Source organism: Pristis pectinata, chromosome 3, assembly GCF_009764475.1.
Source record: "Pristis pectinata isolate sPriPec2 chromosome 3, sPriPec2.1.pri, whole genome shotgun sequence".
Classification (NCBI taxonomy): Eukaryota; Metazoa; Chordata; class Chondrichthyes; order Rhinopristiformes; family Pristidae; genus Pristis; species Pristis pectinata.
Window position 1 is genome coordinate 15,424,105 of NC_067407.1, and position 16,409 is coordinate 15,440,513.

At 47.1% G+C, this 16,409-nt stretch overlaps 1 protein-coding gene across 4 annotated transcripts in view; it reads right to left on the reverse strand.

The window, feature by feature from the left end:
• Window positions 1-16,409, reverse strand: part of bcar3 (BCAR3 adaptor protein, NSP family member) — a 158,276-nt gene that overhangs the window by 51,211 nt on the left and 90,656 nt on the right. For all 4 annotated transcript variants that reach the window (XM_052011192.1, XM_052011191.1, XM_052011194.1 and 1 more), the window contains one exon: window positions 9,830-9,869. In XM_052011192.1, the coding sequence (XP_051867152.1) occupies window positions 9,830-9,869 (40 nt within the window). The remainder of the gene's footprint in view (window positions 1-9,829; window positions 9,870-16,409) is intronic.

Genomic DNA, 16,409 nt, shown 5'->3' on the forward strand with positions numbered 1-16,409 from the left:
CTCAGTTCCCCTGGGTTCTTCTCTCTGGAAGTGAGAGTGGGGGGGGGTGGCACGATATTGGACGTTCAACTGGTAGAGCTTGACAGGGACCTTGCTGGACAACAGATTGAATTCAAAATCCAGCAAGGCCACCAGAAACTCTAATGGGGACTTCTTTACCCCGAGAGTGGGCAGAATGTAGAACTTCTGTGAATCGTTTCTGCACCTTCTCTACATTCTCTTTTATAACACATCTGAACACTATGCTCCATGTGTTCTTAGCCAAACATAACATTGAGTTTACAGTTCTGAAACCCAGGGCTTTGTTTACATTTATCATGGTTTTATACTCCACCTTGCCAATGAGTTGCGCAACCCTTGATCCTATGCACGGACCACAAAGGTCCTCGGCTACATTTTGACCATCAATATTGTTCTACCATATATCCTACTGGCTTATATTTCACCACTAACAACAGCTCAGGCTTATAAAACAGCAGTGATGTTTTGATGAGTTGTTTAAGGGTTTAGTTCACCTCTTGGTAACACACCCCCTCCTTGTCCTGGTCCCATAACACAGTAACAGTGCAGCTGTCATGAAGCAGCCAGTGAGTGAGGCTCTGCCCAGCACTCCAACACATGGGGCTTCTGTCACAAATGTTTCTCTGTCCCCAAGTGACTCAGTGACTTGTCATCCACTGAATCAGACAGAACATTTAGCTCCACAACTGGTTACAAACATCCCGTGTTAAAATAGATTTTCAAGTGACTCATTTGTGTAGAATGGAATCCACCACCTTATAAAGCTGATGTTAAGGCAAGAAATTGAGGGGGTAGAGAGAGGGAGCATAGAGAGAGACAGAGCATAGAGAGAGGGTATAGAGGGAGCACGAGAGTGAGAGATGCGAGTCTTTGGAATTCACTTTCTCAAAGAATGGAGGATGCAGAATCCTTGAATACTTTTATGGCTGAGGTGGACAGATTCACGATAAGCCAGAGGTGAAAGGTTGCTGCAAGTGGACAGAACACAGGTTAGGTTACAGTCACATCGGCCTTAATCTTTTTCGATGCTAGGGAAGGATTGAGGGGCTGGGTGCCCTACTCCTGCCCTTAATTCCTTTGTTTGTATGAGAGTGAGAGAGCGAGAGCGAGAGCGAGAGAGAGAGAGGGAGAAGGAGAGAGAGAGAGAGAGAGAGGGAGAAGGAGAGAGGGAGAAGGAGAGAGAGAGAGAGAGGGAGTGAGACGGAGAGAGAGAGAGAGAGAGTGAGAGGGTGAGAGAGAGAGAGAGGGAGGGAGAAGGAGAGAGAGAGAGAGAGGGAGGGAGAAGGAGAGAGAGAGAGAGGGAGGGAGAAGGAGAGAGAGAGAGAGGGAGGGAGAAGGAGAGAGAGAGAGGGAGAAGGAGAGAGAGAGAGAGAGGGAGAAGGAGAGAGAGAGAGAGAGAGAGAGGGAGGGAGAAGGAGAGAGAGAGAGAGAGAGGGAGGGAGAAGGAGAGAGAGAGAGAGAGAGGGAGGGAGAAGGAGAGAGAGAGAGAGAGAGGGAGGGAGAAGGAGAGAGAGAGAGAGAGAGGGAGGGAGGAGAGAGAGAGAGAGGAGAGAGGGAGGGAGAAGGAGAGAGAGAGAGAGAGGGAGGGAGAAGGAGAGAGAGAGAGCGGGAGGGAGAAGGAGAGAGCGAGAGAGAGGGAGGGAGACGGAGAGGGAGAGAGAGAGAGGGAGAAGGAGAGGGAGAGAGATAGGGAGAAGGAGAGGTAGAGAGAGAGGGAGGGAGGAGAGAGAGATTGAGAGGGAGGGAGGAGAGAGAGAGAGAGAGGGAGGGAGGAGAGAGAGAGAGAGAGGGAGGGAGGAGAGAGAGAGAGAGAGGGAGGGAGGAGAGAGAGAGAGAGGGGGAGGGAGGAGAGAGAGAGAGAGAGGGAGGGAGGAGAGAGAGAGAGAGAGGGAGGGAGGAGAGAGAGAGAGAGAGAGGGAGGGAGGAGAGAGAGAGAGAGGGAGGGAGGAGAGAGAGAGAGAGGGAGGGAGGAGAGAGAGAGAGAGAGGGAGGGAGGAGAGAGAGAGAGAGAGGGAGAAGGAGAGAGAGAGAGAGGGAGAAGGAGAGAGAGAGAGAGGGAGAAGGAGAGAGAGAGAGAGGGAGAAGGAGAGAGAGAGAGAGGGAGAAGGAGAGAGAGAGAGGGAGAAGGAGAGAGAGAGAGGGAGGAGAGAGAGAGAGGGAGAAGGAGAGAGAGAGAGGGAGAAGGAGATAGAGAGAGAGAGAGAGAGGGGAGAAGGAGAGGGAGAGAGAGAGAGGGAGAAGGAGAGGGAGAGAGAGAGAGGGAGAAGGAGAGGGAGAGAGAGAGGGAGAAGGAGAGGGAGAGAGAGAGAGGGAGAAGGAGAGGGAGAGAGAGAGAGGGAGAAGGAGAGGGAGAGAGAGAGAGGGAGAAGGAGAGGGAGAGAGAGAGGGAGAAGGAGAGGGAGAGAGAGAGGGAGAAGGAGAGGGAGAGAGAGAGAGGGAGAAGGAGAGGGAGAGAGAGAGAGAGGGAGAAGGAGAGGGAGAGAGAGAGAGGGAGAAGGAGAGGGAGAGAGAGAGAGGGAGAAGGAGAGGGAGAGAGAGAGGGAGAAGGAGAGGGAGAGAGAGAGAGAGGGAGAAGGAGAGAGGGAGAGGGAGAAGGAGAGGGGGAGAGAGAGAGAGAGAGAGAGGGAGAGGGAAACAGTGCGTGTGACTGAAAGAAAGAGAAAAAGCCATACAAGCTTTAGGCAATTACTTCTCGTTTATCATTACTGTTGGTGGAAGTCTCAGAAGTTTGACTTGGATGCTCTCCAATTCCCTGTCCTCACTTCTGCCCTGACTGAAACCATGAACCAAGTGCTGGGACTGGGCCTGATCTGAGAGGCTTTCTGCCAGCGCTGATTGTCAATCTGCTGCTGGAAGAGGCCTGGGAGGAATGTGGCCTTGGACGGTGCTTAACTTTGGTTTGCTTGCCAGCTGTGAATCAGTAGCACTCTTGCTCTCGAGTCAGGTCGCGGGTTCAAGTCCCACACCAGATAGCCAAGTTCACGAGTCCAGCTGATGTCGTAGCTCAGCCCTGAGGAAAAGCTGCACTGTCAGATGTCAAGTCAAGGGCATCTACGCTCTCAGGTGGATGTCACTGATTCCCTGGCACCATGTTAAAGAGCAGGGGCTTAACCTTGGAGTGCATTTAATCAACATCTGACCCGAAATGTTGATGACTGACTGCTTTTCTCCATGGATGCTGCCTTCAGAGAGAGGGGTAGAAGGGGACAAAGAGTTCCTCCAGCATCATCGTGTTTTTCATCTAGATTCCAGCATCTGCAGTCCTTTATTTCTCTGATTGTGAGAGCTCGCTGTGTATAACGTGGCTGTAAATTCTCCCCCTGTTACAACACCTCAAGACTCTTGTAAGTGATTTAAAACGTCCCCAGGCCATAAAGGCCTCTTTGGAGATACCAAACTGTCCTTCCCTGACAGAGCACCTGCTCCACAGGAGATCACAGCGCCCTCCGACGGAACGCGTCCTCAAAGCTCACAGTAACAACACAGCCCAGGAACTAGATCATTAACTGCAGTGACAAACAGTAATTATGACTAATTAGAGTTTCAATGTTACACAATGTTTAAACTGCACATTAATGAATTTACGGGCACAACAACACATTCCAGCTGAGGCTCCTTTGTCGGTTCCCTGTCTGCTCACTGGGTGTGGAACGTTCAAGAGCCCCAGCCAAGATCTCCCTGCCCACAGAGGAAACGAGCCCATCCACACAGCAGAGCCCCCAGTGACTCCCTCCTCCCAACCCGCACCCAGGGTGAGATGTGACGTGGTGGTGGATGTGTCTGCAGGGATTCAGGGGAGGAGAAGAGGGGAGCAAGTGAGGTGGGATGAGAGAGGGAACAGTGAGGTGGGAGGGGAGGGGAGGGTGGAGGAGGGCGTGAGAAGGCAAAGAGAGCACAAGGAGAAGGAATCAGAATCAGATCTACTATCACTGACATGTAACATGACATTTGTTGCTTTACAGCAGCAATATCGAACAAGACATAAAAATCTATAAATTCCAAAAATAAATAGAATATAGAACAGTACAGCACAGGGCAGGCCCTTCAGCCCACAATGTTGTGCCGACATAGCTATTCCCTTCTACCTATAGAATGCCCATTTCCCTCCACTTTCCTCTCATTCATGTGCCCATCCAAGCCCCTCTTAAAAGCCCCCAGTGAATTTGCCTCCACCACCCTATCAGGCAATGCATTCCAGGCATCCACCACTCTCTCAGTGAAAAACTTGTCCCTCACGTCTGTTCTGAACCTACCCCCTCTCACAAATGCATGCCCTCTGGTATTGGATCGCTTAATAATGGGAAAAAGACATTGCTTGTCCACCCTATCTATGCCCCTCATAATTTTATACACTTCCAACAGATCACCCCTCAGCCTCCGCCACTCTGGAGAAAAGAGCCCAAGTTTGTCCAGCCTCTCCTGATAACACATGGCCTTGAATCCAGGCAGTGTCCCGGTAAACCTCCTCTGCACCCTCTCTAAAGCCTCGACATCCTTCCTATAGTGAGGTGACCAGAATTGCATGCAATACTCTAAATGTGGCCTAACCAGAGTTCTATAGAGATGCATCATAACTTCTTGACTCCTATACTCAATACCTCGATTAATGGAAGCAAGCATTCCATAAGCCTTCTTAACCACCCTATAATAATGCAAAAAAAAAGGAATAGCGAGGTAGTGTTCATGGACTTACGGGTCATTCAGAAATCTGATGATGGAGGGGAAGAAGCTGTTCCTGAATCACTCAGTTTAGGAGGGAAGGTGCAAGGAGGGGCCAGAGCAGAGGAGGGGGAGAGAGTAGCAGGGGATTGTGCGAACAGTACAGGGTGTCCGAACAACGCTGGCCGTGAAGGTTGGGTTTGGGGTGCAGACTCCATGTTAAATTGAAAGACACCCACCTGATTGAGGTTGGACTCCTTGGGTCCCACAACGGTGGACCAGGGAAGGTTGCTCACCTTTAACTCAGGGTCCCCCTCACTGTGGGGCCCTCATGTTGTTCCTGGGCTTCAGGTGCACACCTCCATTCTGTGCATGTAATCAGAGTATTTCTTGCTGTCATTTGACAGCTTCAGTGCGCCAACCCAGAGCAACAGTTTGAGTGATCCACGTACACAGGACCTGATTGCATTTAGGTATCAGATTTTAGATAAAATTCTTTTGCCTTGAGTACTGCAAAAGAATTTTACACTGTAAACAGGAGTTGCTGCCTGCACTGAGTCTAATTCATTTCCTCCAAAGGCCATGACTAACTCTGTTCGTCCTTTTTTCCTCTTGTCGCCATATGGGTAGGTACGGTAGTGTAGCGGTTAGCGTAACACTATTACAGCGCCAGCAACCCGGGTTCAATTCTGGCTGCTGTCTTTAAGGAGTTTGTACGTTCTCCCCGTGACTGCGCGGGTTTCCTCCCACATTCCAAAGACGTATGGGTTAGGAAGTTGTGGGCATGTTACGTTGGCGCCGGAAGCGTGGCGACACTTGCGGGCTGCCCCCAGAACACTCTACACAAAAGATGCATTTCACTGTGTATTTTGATGTACTTGTGACTAATAAAGAAATCTTATCTTATTACAGACCACTTATTTCTGGACTAGTCTCATCCATAGACAGCATTCTTCTGTCCAGAGCTGAGATCCAGAGTTATTTATAACATAGGAACAGTCCAGACCCAATGGTGCTCATTTTACAAGTAGAAGACATGTATTTTTTTTCTTGCACTGACTGATTGTTTAAATGTGACTGATCCATACAAAGCAGTATCTGGTTGTTACCACTAGAGTGCACCAGCTTGCACTGTTTCCTTCCATTTAATTTTCCTGTGTACCAGTGAACCCACGTTGGACAGTATTTCAACACACTGTCAGCTCTCTGGTGAGCTGGTTACACCCAAAATTCCTTGAGATTGGTAAAACATGATAATTAACAGTGGCTAAGTCTTGCAACAAGTGCCCTACAGCTTCAGAACAACAGCCTACAGCTTGACAACAGCAGCTAATGTAAATTTAAAGAGCCATCACGTCAAAGAGCACTGAAACAGGCCCTTCAGTCCACTGAGTCCATCCTAGCCATCAACCACCTGTCTATAGGAATCTCTTTTTTTATTGTCTCCACACTCCCCACAGATTTAACCAGACAACTATTCATGAGGGTCAATTTACAGTCTTTGGGACTTTGCTGGAAACCAGGGCACCAAAGGGGAAATATAGAACATAGAATAGTACAGCACAATACTGGCCCTTCAGCCCACAATGTTGTGCCAACCTTAAACCTCGCCTATTACTATCTAACCCCTTCCTCCCACATATCCCTTTATTTTAAATTCCTCTATATGCTTATCTAGTAATCTCTTGAAACCCACAGGAGAACGTGAAAACTCCACACAGACTGCACCCAAGGTCAGGATTGAACCCAGGTTACTGCCTTTGCATACAAACTCGACTCTGAAACCCCTTCACAGGGCAGTAGAGAAACAATACAGGCACAAAGCAAGTCAAGTCGAGTTTATTGCCATGTGCACAGGTGTATGGTGAAGTACAGGTACAATGAAAAACTTGCATGCAGCAGTAGCAGCATCACAGGCACAAGCAGGAGGGGGGGGGGGAGGAAGATATCGGGGGATGAAGGATGAAAGCACGGCCACAAAGAGGAGGCAGGGTCCTTAGGAAGGGAGAAAACCTGCTGCAGAGAATGGATGGAGCTCTTAAGGACTGCACAGTTCGATAAGGTGTTGAAGGTGTATGGGATACTTGTCTTCATTAGCTGGAGCGCACAGGATATACAAGCAGGGAAGTTATGGCACAACTTTATAAATCATTAGTTAGACCACAGCTGGAGAGCTCTGGGCAGTGTTGGCTGACAACTATAGGAAGGGTGTGATTGCATTGGAGAGGGTGCAGAGGAGATTCACCAAGACATTGCCTGGGATGGAGCATTGCTGTTAGAAGGGACTGGATTGGTTGGGTTTGTTCTTCTTGGAGGGGTGGGGGGGGGGGTGGGGGAGTGGGTGGGGTGGGATGGGACCTGATAGAAGTGTACAAAATTATGAAGGGCACAGATAGTGTAGCAAAAGACTTCTCCCCAAAGCAGAGGTGTCTAAAACTAGAGGGCATAGGCTTAGGGCAAGGGTAGAAGGTTATTTAATACTTCAATATTTAATATTTTAGACGTAAGTTAGTGACTGACCCAGCAACAATTGCCAGTGGGGAGAAGTGTTCCAAATTTCAACCAGCCTCTGCTTGGCATAGACGCAGTGTAGCAGCTGGTAGAGATCCTCACTCCTCCTGTGACCCACGTTCGATCCTGACCCCTGGTGTATCCTGTGTGGAGTTTGCACATCTTCCTTGTGATCGTACGTATGTCCCCCCGGATTCTCCAGTTCCCTCCCACGTCCCACAGATTTGCTGGTTGGTAGGGTAATTGGCTGCTGTAAATTACCCCAAGCGTAAGCGAGTGTCAGTGGAATCAGGGTTGAGTTGGTGAGCACGTGAGAGAGAATAGGTTGCGGGGAAATAAGTGTGGGAATGACTGGTTGCATCATGGCCTGGTGCAGCATTTCCAATGCACAGGATTGCAAGAGGCTGCAGAAAGCAGTGGACACAGCCCGGTCCATTATGGGCACACTCCTCCCCACCATTAAAAGCATCTACAGGAGGTGCTGCCTCAAGAAGGGGGCACATATCATCAAGGATCCCCACCATCCAGGTCATGCCCTCTTCTAGCTGCTACCATCAGGCAGGAGGTACAGAAGCCTGAAGTCCCACATCACCAGGTTCAGGAACAGCTATTTTCCTACAACCATCAGGTTCTTGAACCGACCCGCACAACCCTAACCCTACCTCAGCAACGGAACACTACGGACCACCTCTTGCACTGCCTCGGACTTGTGTTTTCCTTTGCACTAATATCTTGTTTTGGACAGTCATTTTTTTAATCACTGTCTTGTATAACTGATGTATAACATATGTATAACTTACGTTCTATGCGTTGCCTGAACCTATGTGCCTGTGATGCTGCTGCAAGCAAGTTTTTCATTCTACCTGTACCTCGCCGCACTTGTGCACACAACAATAAACCTGACTTGACTGAAGGCACCATTCTGAGAACTGGCACAGACGTGATGGGCCGAATGGCCTCCGTCTCCGTTGTAAGGAAATTCAAGAAATACATGGAGATCTATTAAGACAGATGCTTGATCAAAGTGTAGGCTTTAAGGAGTGTCTCCAACAAGGAGAGGGAGGGCAAGGGGTTCAGGGAAGAAATTCCAGAGTTTAAATCCTAGTCAGACATGAAGAGGTGACGGAGTGAAGCAATTCAGGAAAGCACAAGAGGCCAGAATTGAAAGAATTACCTAATTAAACTGCTCTTAGATCACTTCAATGTTATTTCTTCCTGGTCCATGTGGCAATCTGCTCTAATTACTCGGCCACTCATGTTATCTGATTCTGTAATCACCATAAACAAACACTTTGTGGTTCTTGTTGCTTTGTCCCCCCTCTTGCTCCTCACATCAAAGGGGAACTGGAGAGAGTTTGAAACTGCTGGGAACAGCTTTGCTACCCATGTTTCCCTGGCACGTCTGAGCCTGCTGTTAGAAAGGGTCCAGTGTGGTCCGGCTGGGATCTAGCAGTCACGCACTGACCCCTGGCACCTTTGCAGCCTCACTGTTCCAGCAGGCAGGAGCCCCTCAGATTGTGTGACCGGGTCTGACGTTGAAATGTCAGTGCTCCCTATTATTTAGTTCGCAGGGCTTTCTAAATCCCACAAGCCAACACAAAGCAGCTCCTTGTCTGTAAGAATTCCTGTCCGACTTGTTGACAGTTTAATCTTGCCCAGAACAGCTGATCTACTGCAATAATCTACCAATTTCCTAAAGAAGCCATTTCACAAACATGGCCTTTAAAAAGCCACAGATCAGGAACTGAAACGTTTGGCTCTCAGTGAAGGTGCGTATAACGTGTACACTTCCTGCTGCCTCAGGAAAGCAGTTAACGTAATCAAGTGCCCTTCCTACCCTGGTCATTCTCTTTGCCCCTCTCCTGCCAGGCAGAGGATACAAAACTCAGAGCATGAACGACCAAGCTCAAATACAGCCTCTATTCCACCGTTATCAGATGCCCAAATTGACCTCTCATCCGCTAAAAGATGGGAAACTCTTTTTCTCACAATCTACCTTGCCGTGACCCTTGCACCTTATTGTCTGCCCGCAATGCACTTGCCCTGTAACTGTAACACTTTATTCTGCATTCTGGTTTTTTTTAACCACCTCGATGTATGGAATGATCTGTCTGGATGGCACACAAACAAATTTGGTACATATGACAATAATAAACCAATACCAATACCGTCTAGAACCCTGATCCCAGGCTTCAGTTCATTCCACTTTGTGCTTTTGGTTTCCTGGATCAACAGAGGCTGCGCTGAATGTTAGATCACCAAGCAGATCAATAACTGATAGACTTCACATGGAGTGTCGATTGATCAGCTCCCAGCAACTCTACAAAACAAACAGGCCGCACACAATGCTCCATCTACTCATGGGATGCATACGTGATTGGGGGTTTTAAGTTGCTCTGTGACCCATTTATTGCAGTTGCTAAGATTAACACAAACAGTTTGGTCATTGTGGCACTTAAAGGGAATTAAACTTCCAGGGAGCTGTGGCATAATTGCAGTCTTTAAAGAGTAAGGCAAACACATGCTCGGGGCTCAAGGCATGGAAAGCAACTCCACTCTCAAAGCAGAGCCATCAGGCAGTTACACTAACAGTAAATCCACTCATCGTATGCACGATATCTTGGAAGAGATTACATACCTTGACGTACTCCAGGGTAAAGTCTGCGATGTGCTTGTCCCTGTGGATGAGAATAAGTGTTGGTTAATGCAGTATCAGAATGATGTACAAAAAACTGATTTCACCTCACACACATCTGCAAGGTCAGATTTGGCTTGGCATCATGTTTAAATAAAATTACAGTACCCTTTCCTTGGATGCGTCAATAAGCACTCCATAATCCAAATATACAATGGCTTTACAGAACATATGAGAACAGGGACATTAATGTGCAACAGACTCAAAATATATTGGACTGTATACTTAAGTACACAATGGATTGTAAGTTGATGTAAAGCATTTACGTAAATGGACAATAGTCTCAAATTATATTGGTCTGCACTTTTAAGCCACTTATACTAAAAGGGTGTGCATTTTTGAGAATTAAACAGAAAAATCCTTTAACACAAGATGCTCTCTGTAAACATGCTCATGATGTTTACAACAACATCATAACTAGCTCAGTTAAAAGCATGTTTGTGCTCTTCCTGTACACGGGTATCTGGAAATTTCACAAACAAGACTGACATATGGTGATCACACGAATCCCGAACTCACTGAATGGAACGCCCAGTTTTCATATCTAGATCACTAAATGATGCAGTTTTAAGGGAACAATCTCCAGGCATGGAACTTGCACAGTTTATTTCCAGATTATTTGTGACCAACACACAGAACCTCTGGCTGCCTCTGGTCCCTGTGACCACAAACAGTGGGTTTGCATGACAAGATCATGCAATGAAACAATGAAGAGGAGATGGATTTGAATGGAATCATAGAATCATAGAACAGTACAGCACAATACAGGCCCTTCAGCCCACAATGTTGTGCCGACCTTTAAACCTCACCTAAGACTATCTAACCCCTTCTTCCCACATATCCCTCTATTTTAAATTCCTCCATATGCTTATCCAGCAATCTCTTGAATTTGACCAATATACCTGCCTCCACCACCACCCCAGGAAGCGCATTCCATGCCCCAACCACTCTCTGGGTATAGAACCCTCCTCTGATATCTCCCTTGAACTTCCCACCCATTACTTTAAAGCCATGCTCTCTTGTATTGAGCACTGGTGCCCTGGGAAAGAGGCGCTGGCTGTCTACTCTATCTATTCCTCTTAATATTTTGTACACCTCTATCATGTCTCCCCTCATCCTCCTTCTCTCCAAAGAGTAAAGCCCTAGCTCCCTTAGTCTCTCCTCATAGTGCATACTCTCCAAACCAGGCAGCATCCAATCAAAAATGGAATGGTGTGATAAAAGACAAATACAAGCATATATTGCAGACACATGTTGTGGGCACGGTCATTATAAATGTTTAATGTGTTTCTCCAAAAATGTCTGCATCTGGTGGTAGAGGAATGAAATTAAGTTTAAGTTTGGCCACGGGAGTTGGGCAGACTTCACACACAGTTATATTCTTGTTTTAAAAGTTCAGTTGAAGAGACTGCCAGAAAAAACCTCGAGCGCATGTGTCAGGTATGCTGCCTACTGTCCAGTTTGTGGCTGGTGCCCAGCTCCCTGCTTCAACCTCACATTCAGCAACATTTAATCATCCACTCAGCTAAACAACACCGTCACCCTTTTTTTTAATGCCCAATTGTCTCCACATCGTAATTTTTCGTTGTTGGCTTGAATGGGGTTCTCATATTAAGACGTGTGTTAACTGTGCTGGGTTGTACAGTTGCTGTTCTAGACTTAGCCACCAGGTGGCGGGTGAGGAGCAGAGTCCACTCTCAGCCCACAACTCAGTTTTCTCAGGAACATGGAAAGAAGCAAGTTTGCCAGTCCCTTGCAGCTGTTTTGCCTTTCATTTAGACCTTTGCTGATCTGTGCCTTAATTTGCTTTGCCCACAGTGGTCCCCAATCCCCAAACACCCTCACCAAACAAGCAGCAATCTCACTTCTGAATTTGAATCAAGCTGCCTTCCACAGTGCTTCGAGTGGAGAGAGATCTCCACATTTCCACCCCTCCCTGCATGAAGAATTGCTTCTTCACATCTCCTCTGAAGAGCTGAGAGTCACAGAGGGCCGTGGCACAGGAGCAGACCACTTGGTCCACAGCATCAAAGCCAACAGTATACCAGGTCCTCGTTATCCGCTAACTTACACAGATCCTTGTACTTGTGAGGTCAGGGTTGGTGTTAGGAACACACAGGTAGGTTTACAGCAGAGCTGGAGTCAGGATCAGGAAGACCAGGGGTCAGGAACATGGGTGGGTTTACAGACAAGCTGAAACTTAAAATTACAAGTTGAAATTTACATAAAAGTTGTGGTATCTGAGGTTGGTTTGGACCCACTGACTTTTTATAGCATTTGCTGTGTTTTTCTTTAAGATTTACAGCAACTGCAACTTTTTTGCTCTTCATCCACTAATGACCATATGTATTTTGTGAACAGGGGATAAATGTTGGCCAGAACACAGAGTCCTAGAGTCATACAGCACAGAAACAGGCCCTTCAGCCCATCATGTCCATGCCAACCACCAAGGGCCCACTGACACGCCCTTGGTCCGTAGCCTTCAATGGGTTACATGGGGGGGGCACCTACTTGCTCGACAGTCAAGAGAGCAGGTAGTGCCTTGGTTGAATGACTCATCTGAAAGACGGCATCTCCAATGGTGCAGTACTCCCTCAGTGTTATCCTGGAGTGCTTGGCCAGATTTTCATGTTCAGGTTTCTAGGATGGGGCTTGAACCTGCAGCTCTCTGGCTCTGACCTCCGCGTGCTGCCATCTGAGCCATTGCTGACACAACATTGAGGTCATGCTGTCAACTCCCATCAGAGGAAAGGTGGTATCAATTTTCTCCTGTGCTTTCCCCCGGATATGAGATCTCCCTTCTCTATCCTGATGGTGTGGGGTACAACCCTGTGGACACCAGTCAACCTCAGCTGTTTTCATCCAAGATCTCTGGTCACTCAACTCTAGGGCAGGTGGAGATCAGCACAGCTGACAAACGTAACCTGATATCCTCGGCCTCCTGAACCACCAGAAAGAGCCAATGGACATGGATCAGGAGTAAATTATGGCCAACTTTCCTTAGCCTGAGGTAGTGGCCAGAAGCCATTTGCTGTTGCAATTCACTAAGGCAAGTAACACGGATAGAGTCATTAACAAACGTACATCTTTTATGAAGGAAGTCAACATCTGACCTAGAGCAGTGGCAGGTACAACAACTTTTCAGAAGTCATACCACAAGGTACACAGTCCATAAAGGCACACAAAAAAACATTCAAAAACCATACTTCTCCCCCTCAAAAGAAAAACAACAAGCTTGTGCAAATCATCAACTATTGACAACTATTAAGTTATACCATAAAATTACACAGTTAACTAATTACTCATTGAACCACACGTAAATTTCTTTAGTCCTGTCTACCACCAACTTTGTGCTGTAAGTTAGGTTTGATATCTCTGCAGTATTCCAGTACTGGTAATTTCCAGAGATCACTTTTCCAATTATCTTCAAAAATAATTAATCTCACATCCTTTACCTTAACTTTACACAGCTGCAAACACATAGTTCTGCATATTTTCTAAACATCAACTGTAATATTAAACTGAACATGGGTGAACAATGCTTGTTAACTACTACAGCAGTTACCATTGTGGTCAGTCTATTACTAAACACAAGAAACCCAAATGGATCATTTTCTACTTTGATTCCTTTTAATCTTCGTACCTCTGCTCTTGCTCTGTCTGGCTTCTTGACTTCCCGTGGATGCTGAACCTCTTCCCTTTCCTGCTCTCCCTGAAGTTAGAAAGTCATCTCCTTAGACCTTCCCCTTTGGATAATTTCCAACTTGGCCGTAGCTGTTTTCAGCCTATCTTGCTGCACTTTGACTGCACTGTATTGAATGATATCGGAGAGCCCAGAGCTTGTGCAATGTCACTCACTGGATCTTGAATTGCCTCTACAGTGCAGTACTTTCCTCCCTTGAGGCATCTAGCTCAATCTGAGTTTGATTCAGTCCATTCGGAACTCTGTAAACAACAGATGCCTTGTAAGACATCAAACTCTTTCCAAAGTCTTGTGTAGTCACATCCATGGCAACAGCAGCATCTAAATTAATTGAAATTATTTACCCTGTGCTGAACTTCTTGCCTTCTACCTTGTCTGTGGATGCTTGCAATGGCACAGCCATTGTCCTGACCCTCTGGTTACCTTGCATTGTCCAAATAGATTACAGCTTCATTCCCTGAACTCCTTGCTATCAAGGACTACAAGCACAGTGATTACTCTGTTCAACCATTTCCGTTTGATACTCTGAACTCAGGCTGTTCAAAGTGGATGGTCCTCTTTGGGACATCTCACCATGGTGTACCTTTCTGGTTTGCTTGATGCTGTGCCCCACACACCCACCTTTCCACGTTGTTGTACCCTCTGCAGTAATGGACACCTTTTGCTTGGGTATCTCACTCCCACTGTAATGAAATGTTTGCTTCACTTGCTTTCCTGCAGTGAAGTCATATGTGTACGGTTCTTGCTGGGAGATATCTAAACAGTTAAGGCTACAAATCCATGGCTTTAATGTCCTCTGTATGTCCTGGCATGTGTATTCTTGTCTAATATTACTATCTAGCACAACAGCTCCACATCTGGAAATAACCATCACTCCATTCACCACAACCCCCGGCTGTATATCACACCAAATACATTCATTCTCTTTGGCGTGCAGCCTTTACATCCATTGGTCCAACTAGTTTTCCTCCTCTTTGGAAGTAGCCATCTTTCTTTAGGCAGCTGAACCTCCCTCCAAGTGCCTTATTCTGTGACAGTTACAACTCTGGGCTGTCTTGAAGGGGCAACCTGATGCTGGATCCCAAAACACCCCTGACAAGACCTCCCACATTTTACAGCCACATCACTTGCAATCTTCCCACCTTTGGCAACCATTTGACCTACTAGTGTGCCAGTTGACTCAGCCGTGCCACCATTACTATGGGAATGGTCCCTTCTTGCTCCTTTCAATATAAGGGCCAGTTTTGCCTGAGATTTCTCATTGACCAGGCATGGTAGTGTAGTGGTTAGCGTGACCCTATTACAGCGCCAGCGACCTAAGTTCAATTCCTGCCACTGTCTGTAAGGAGTTTGTATGTTCTCCCCGTGCGTCTGCATGGGTTTCCTCCGGGTGCTCCGGTTTCCTCCCACATTCCAAAGACATACGGGTTAGGAAGTTGTGGGCATGCTATGTTGGCGCCGGAAGCGTGGCGACACTTACGGGCTGCCCCCAGAACACTCTACGCAAAAGATGCATTTCACTGTGTGTTTCGATGTACATGTGACTAATAGATATCTTGCCAAATGATTTCACAACACCCAATCTAAAAAGTTGTGAAATGAGCACATTTTAGGCAACGTCTCGAACATGACCATGTGTTCACTTACAACTTCCTCTGGTCCCTGGCTGCATGTGACAAACCTGTGGCTCTCAGAGACCTCTGCAGGCGTTCCTTCATGGTGTTTACCAAGTTCTTAGAAGCAATCTCATCCGTGGCGTGGTAAACTCTCCAATGTCTCAAGTGTGCTGAGCCTGACTAAAAGCAACAACATCATCTTCTTTTGCTCATCTCTGCTGTGTGCCAACACTCAGGACCTCGATGATGCTGCTCACACTCAGGACCTCATCTCTGCTGTGTGCCGACGCCCAGGACCTCATCTCTGCTGTATGCCAATGCCCAGGACCTCATCTCTGCTGTGTGCCAATGCCCAGGACCTCATCTCTGCTGTGTGCCAATGCCCAGGACCTTGATGATGCTGCTCACACTCAGGAACGCCTCCACTCCGTCCAGACACAGAGGGACCCTTGTACTTTACCGACATACCCACCATGTCCCCTGTCTGCTCCACAGTCTGGTGCACACACATTCCTGCAAGATACTAATGGAAACCACACCTGAAGAGCAGAGAGCTCCAATGCAGATCCCTATTGCACAGATCAGCCTGGTTTACTTCAGGAACCCTGCCCCCTATTACTTCAGTGGATCATTACCTTGATATTCCTTCTGCTGCAGTATCCCAAACTAATTAACAATGTTTACTGAAGCAAGTATCTGAGGATGGCACTACTAATAAAACGGTCTTCTTGGAAGGAAGCCATTTGGCCAGCGGTAGTGGGTAGTACAAAGAGCCACACACTGTTCTGAAAGATACATTAACACTTATGGAAACAGCACAGAGCTCAAATGCAGATCCAATTGCACAGATCATCCCAGTGTGTGTATTTCTTTTTTTTTTACACATCACGAGGACATTGCTGTGAAGGACTGCGTTCATTCCCATCTCTAATGCCCTTGAACTGAGCCACTTCAGAGGGCAGTTAAGAGCCGACAGCATTGTTGTATGTCAGGAGTCCTGCTGACTAGCAGAGTGGGTAAGGACATCCTGTAGTATCATGTTCACCAGCTCTGATTTTGTTTTTATTCTGAAATAAAAGCTTGTAAGTGGTGATGGCACTCTCAGGCAGCATCTGTGGGAAGAGAACCAGAGTCAAGTCGCCAAGTTCATCATCATGTGCACAAATACGGGGAGGTACAGGTACAATGAAAAACTTGCTTACAG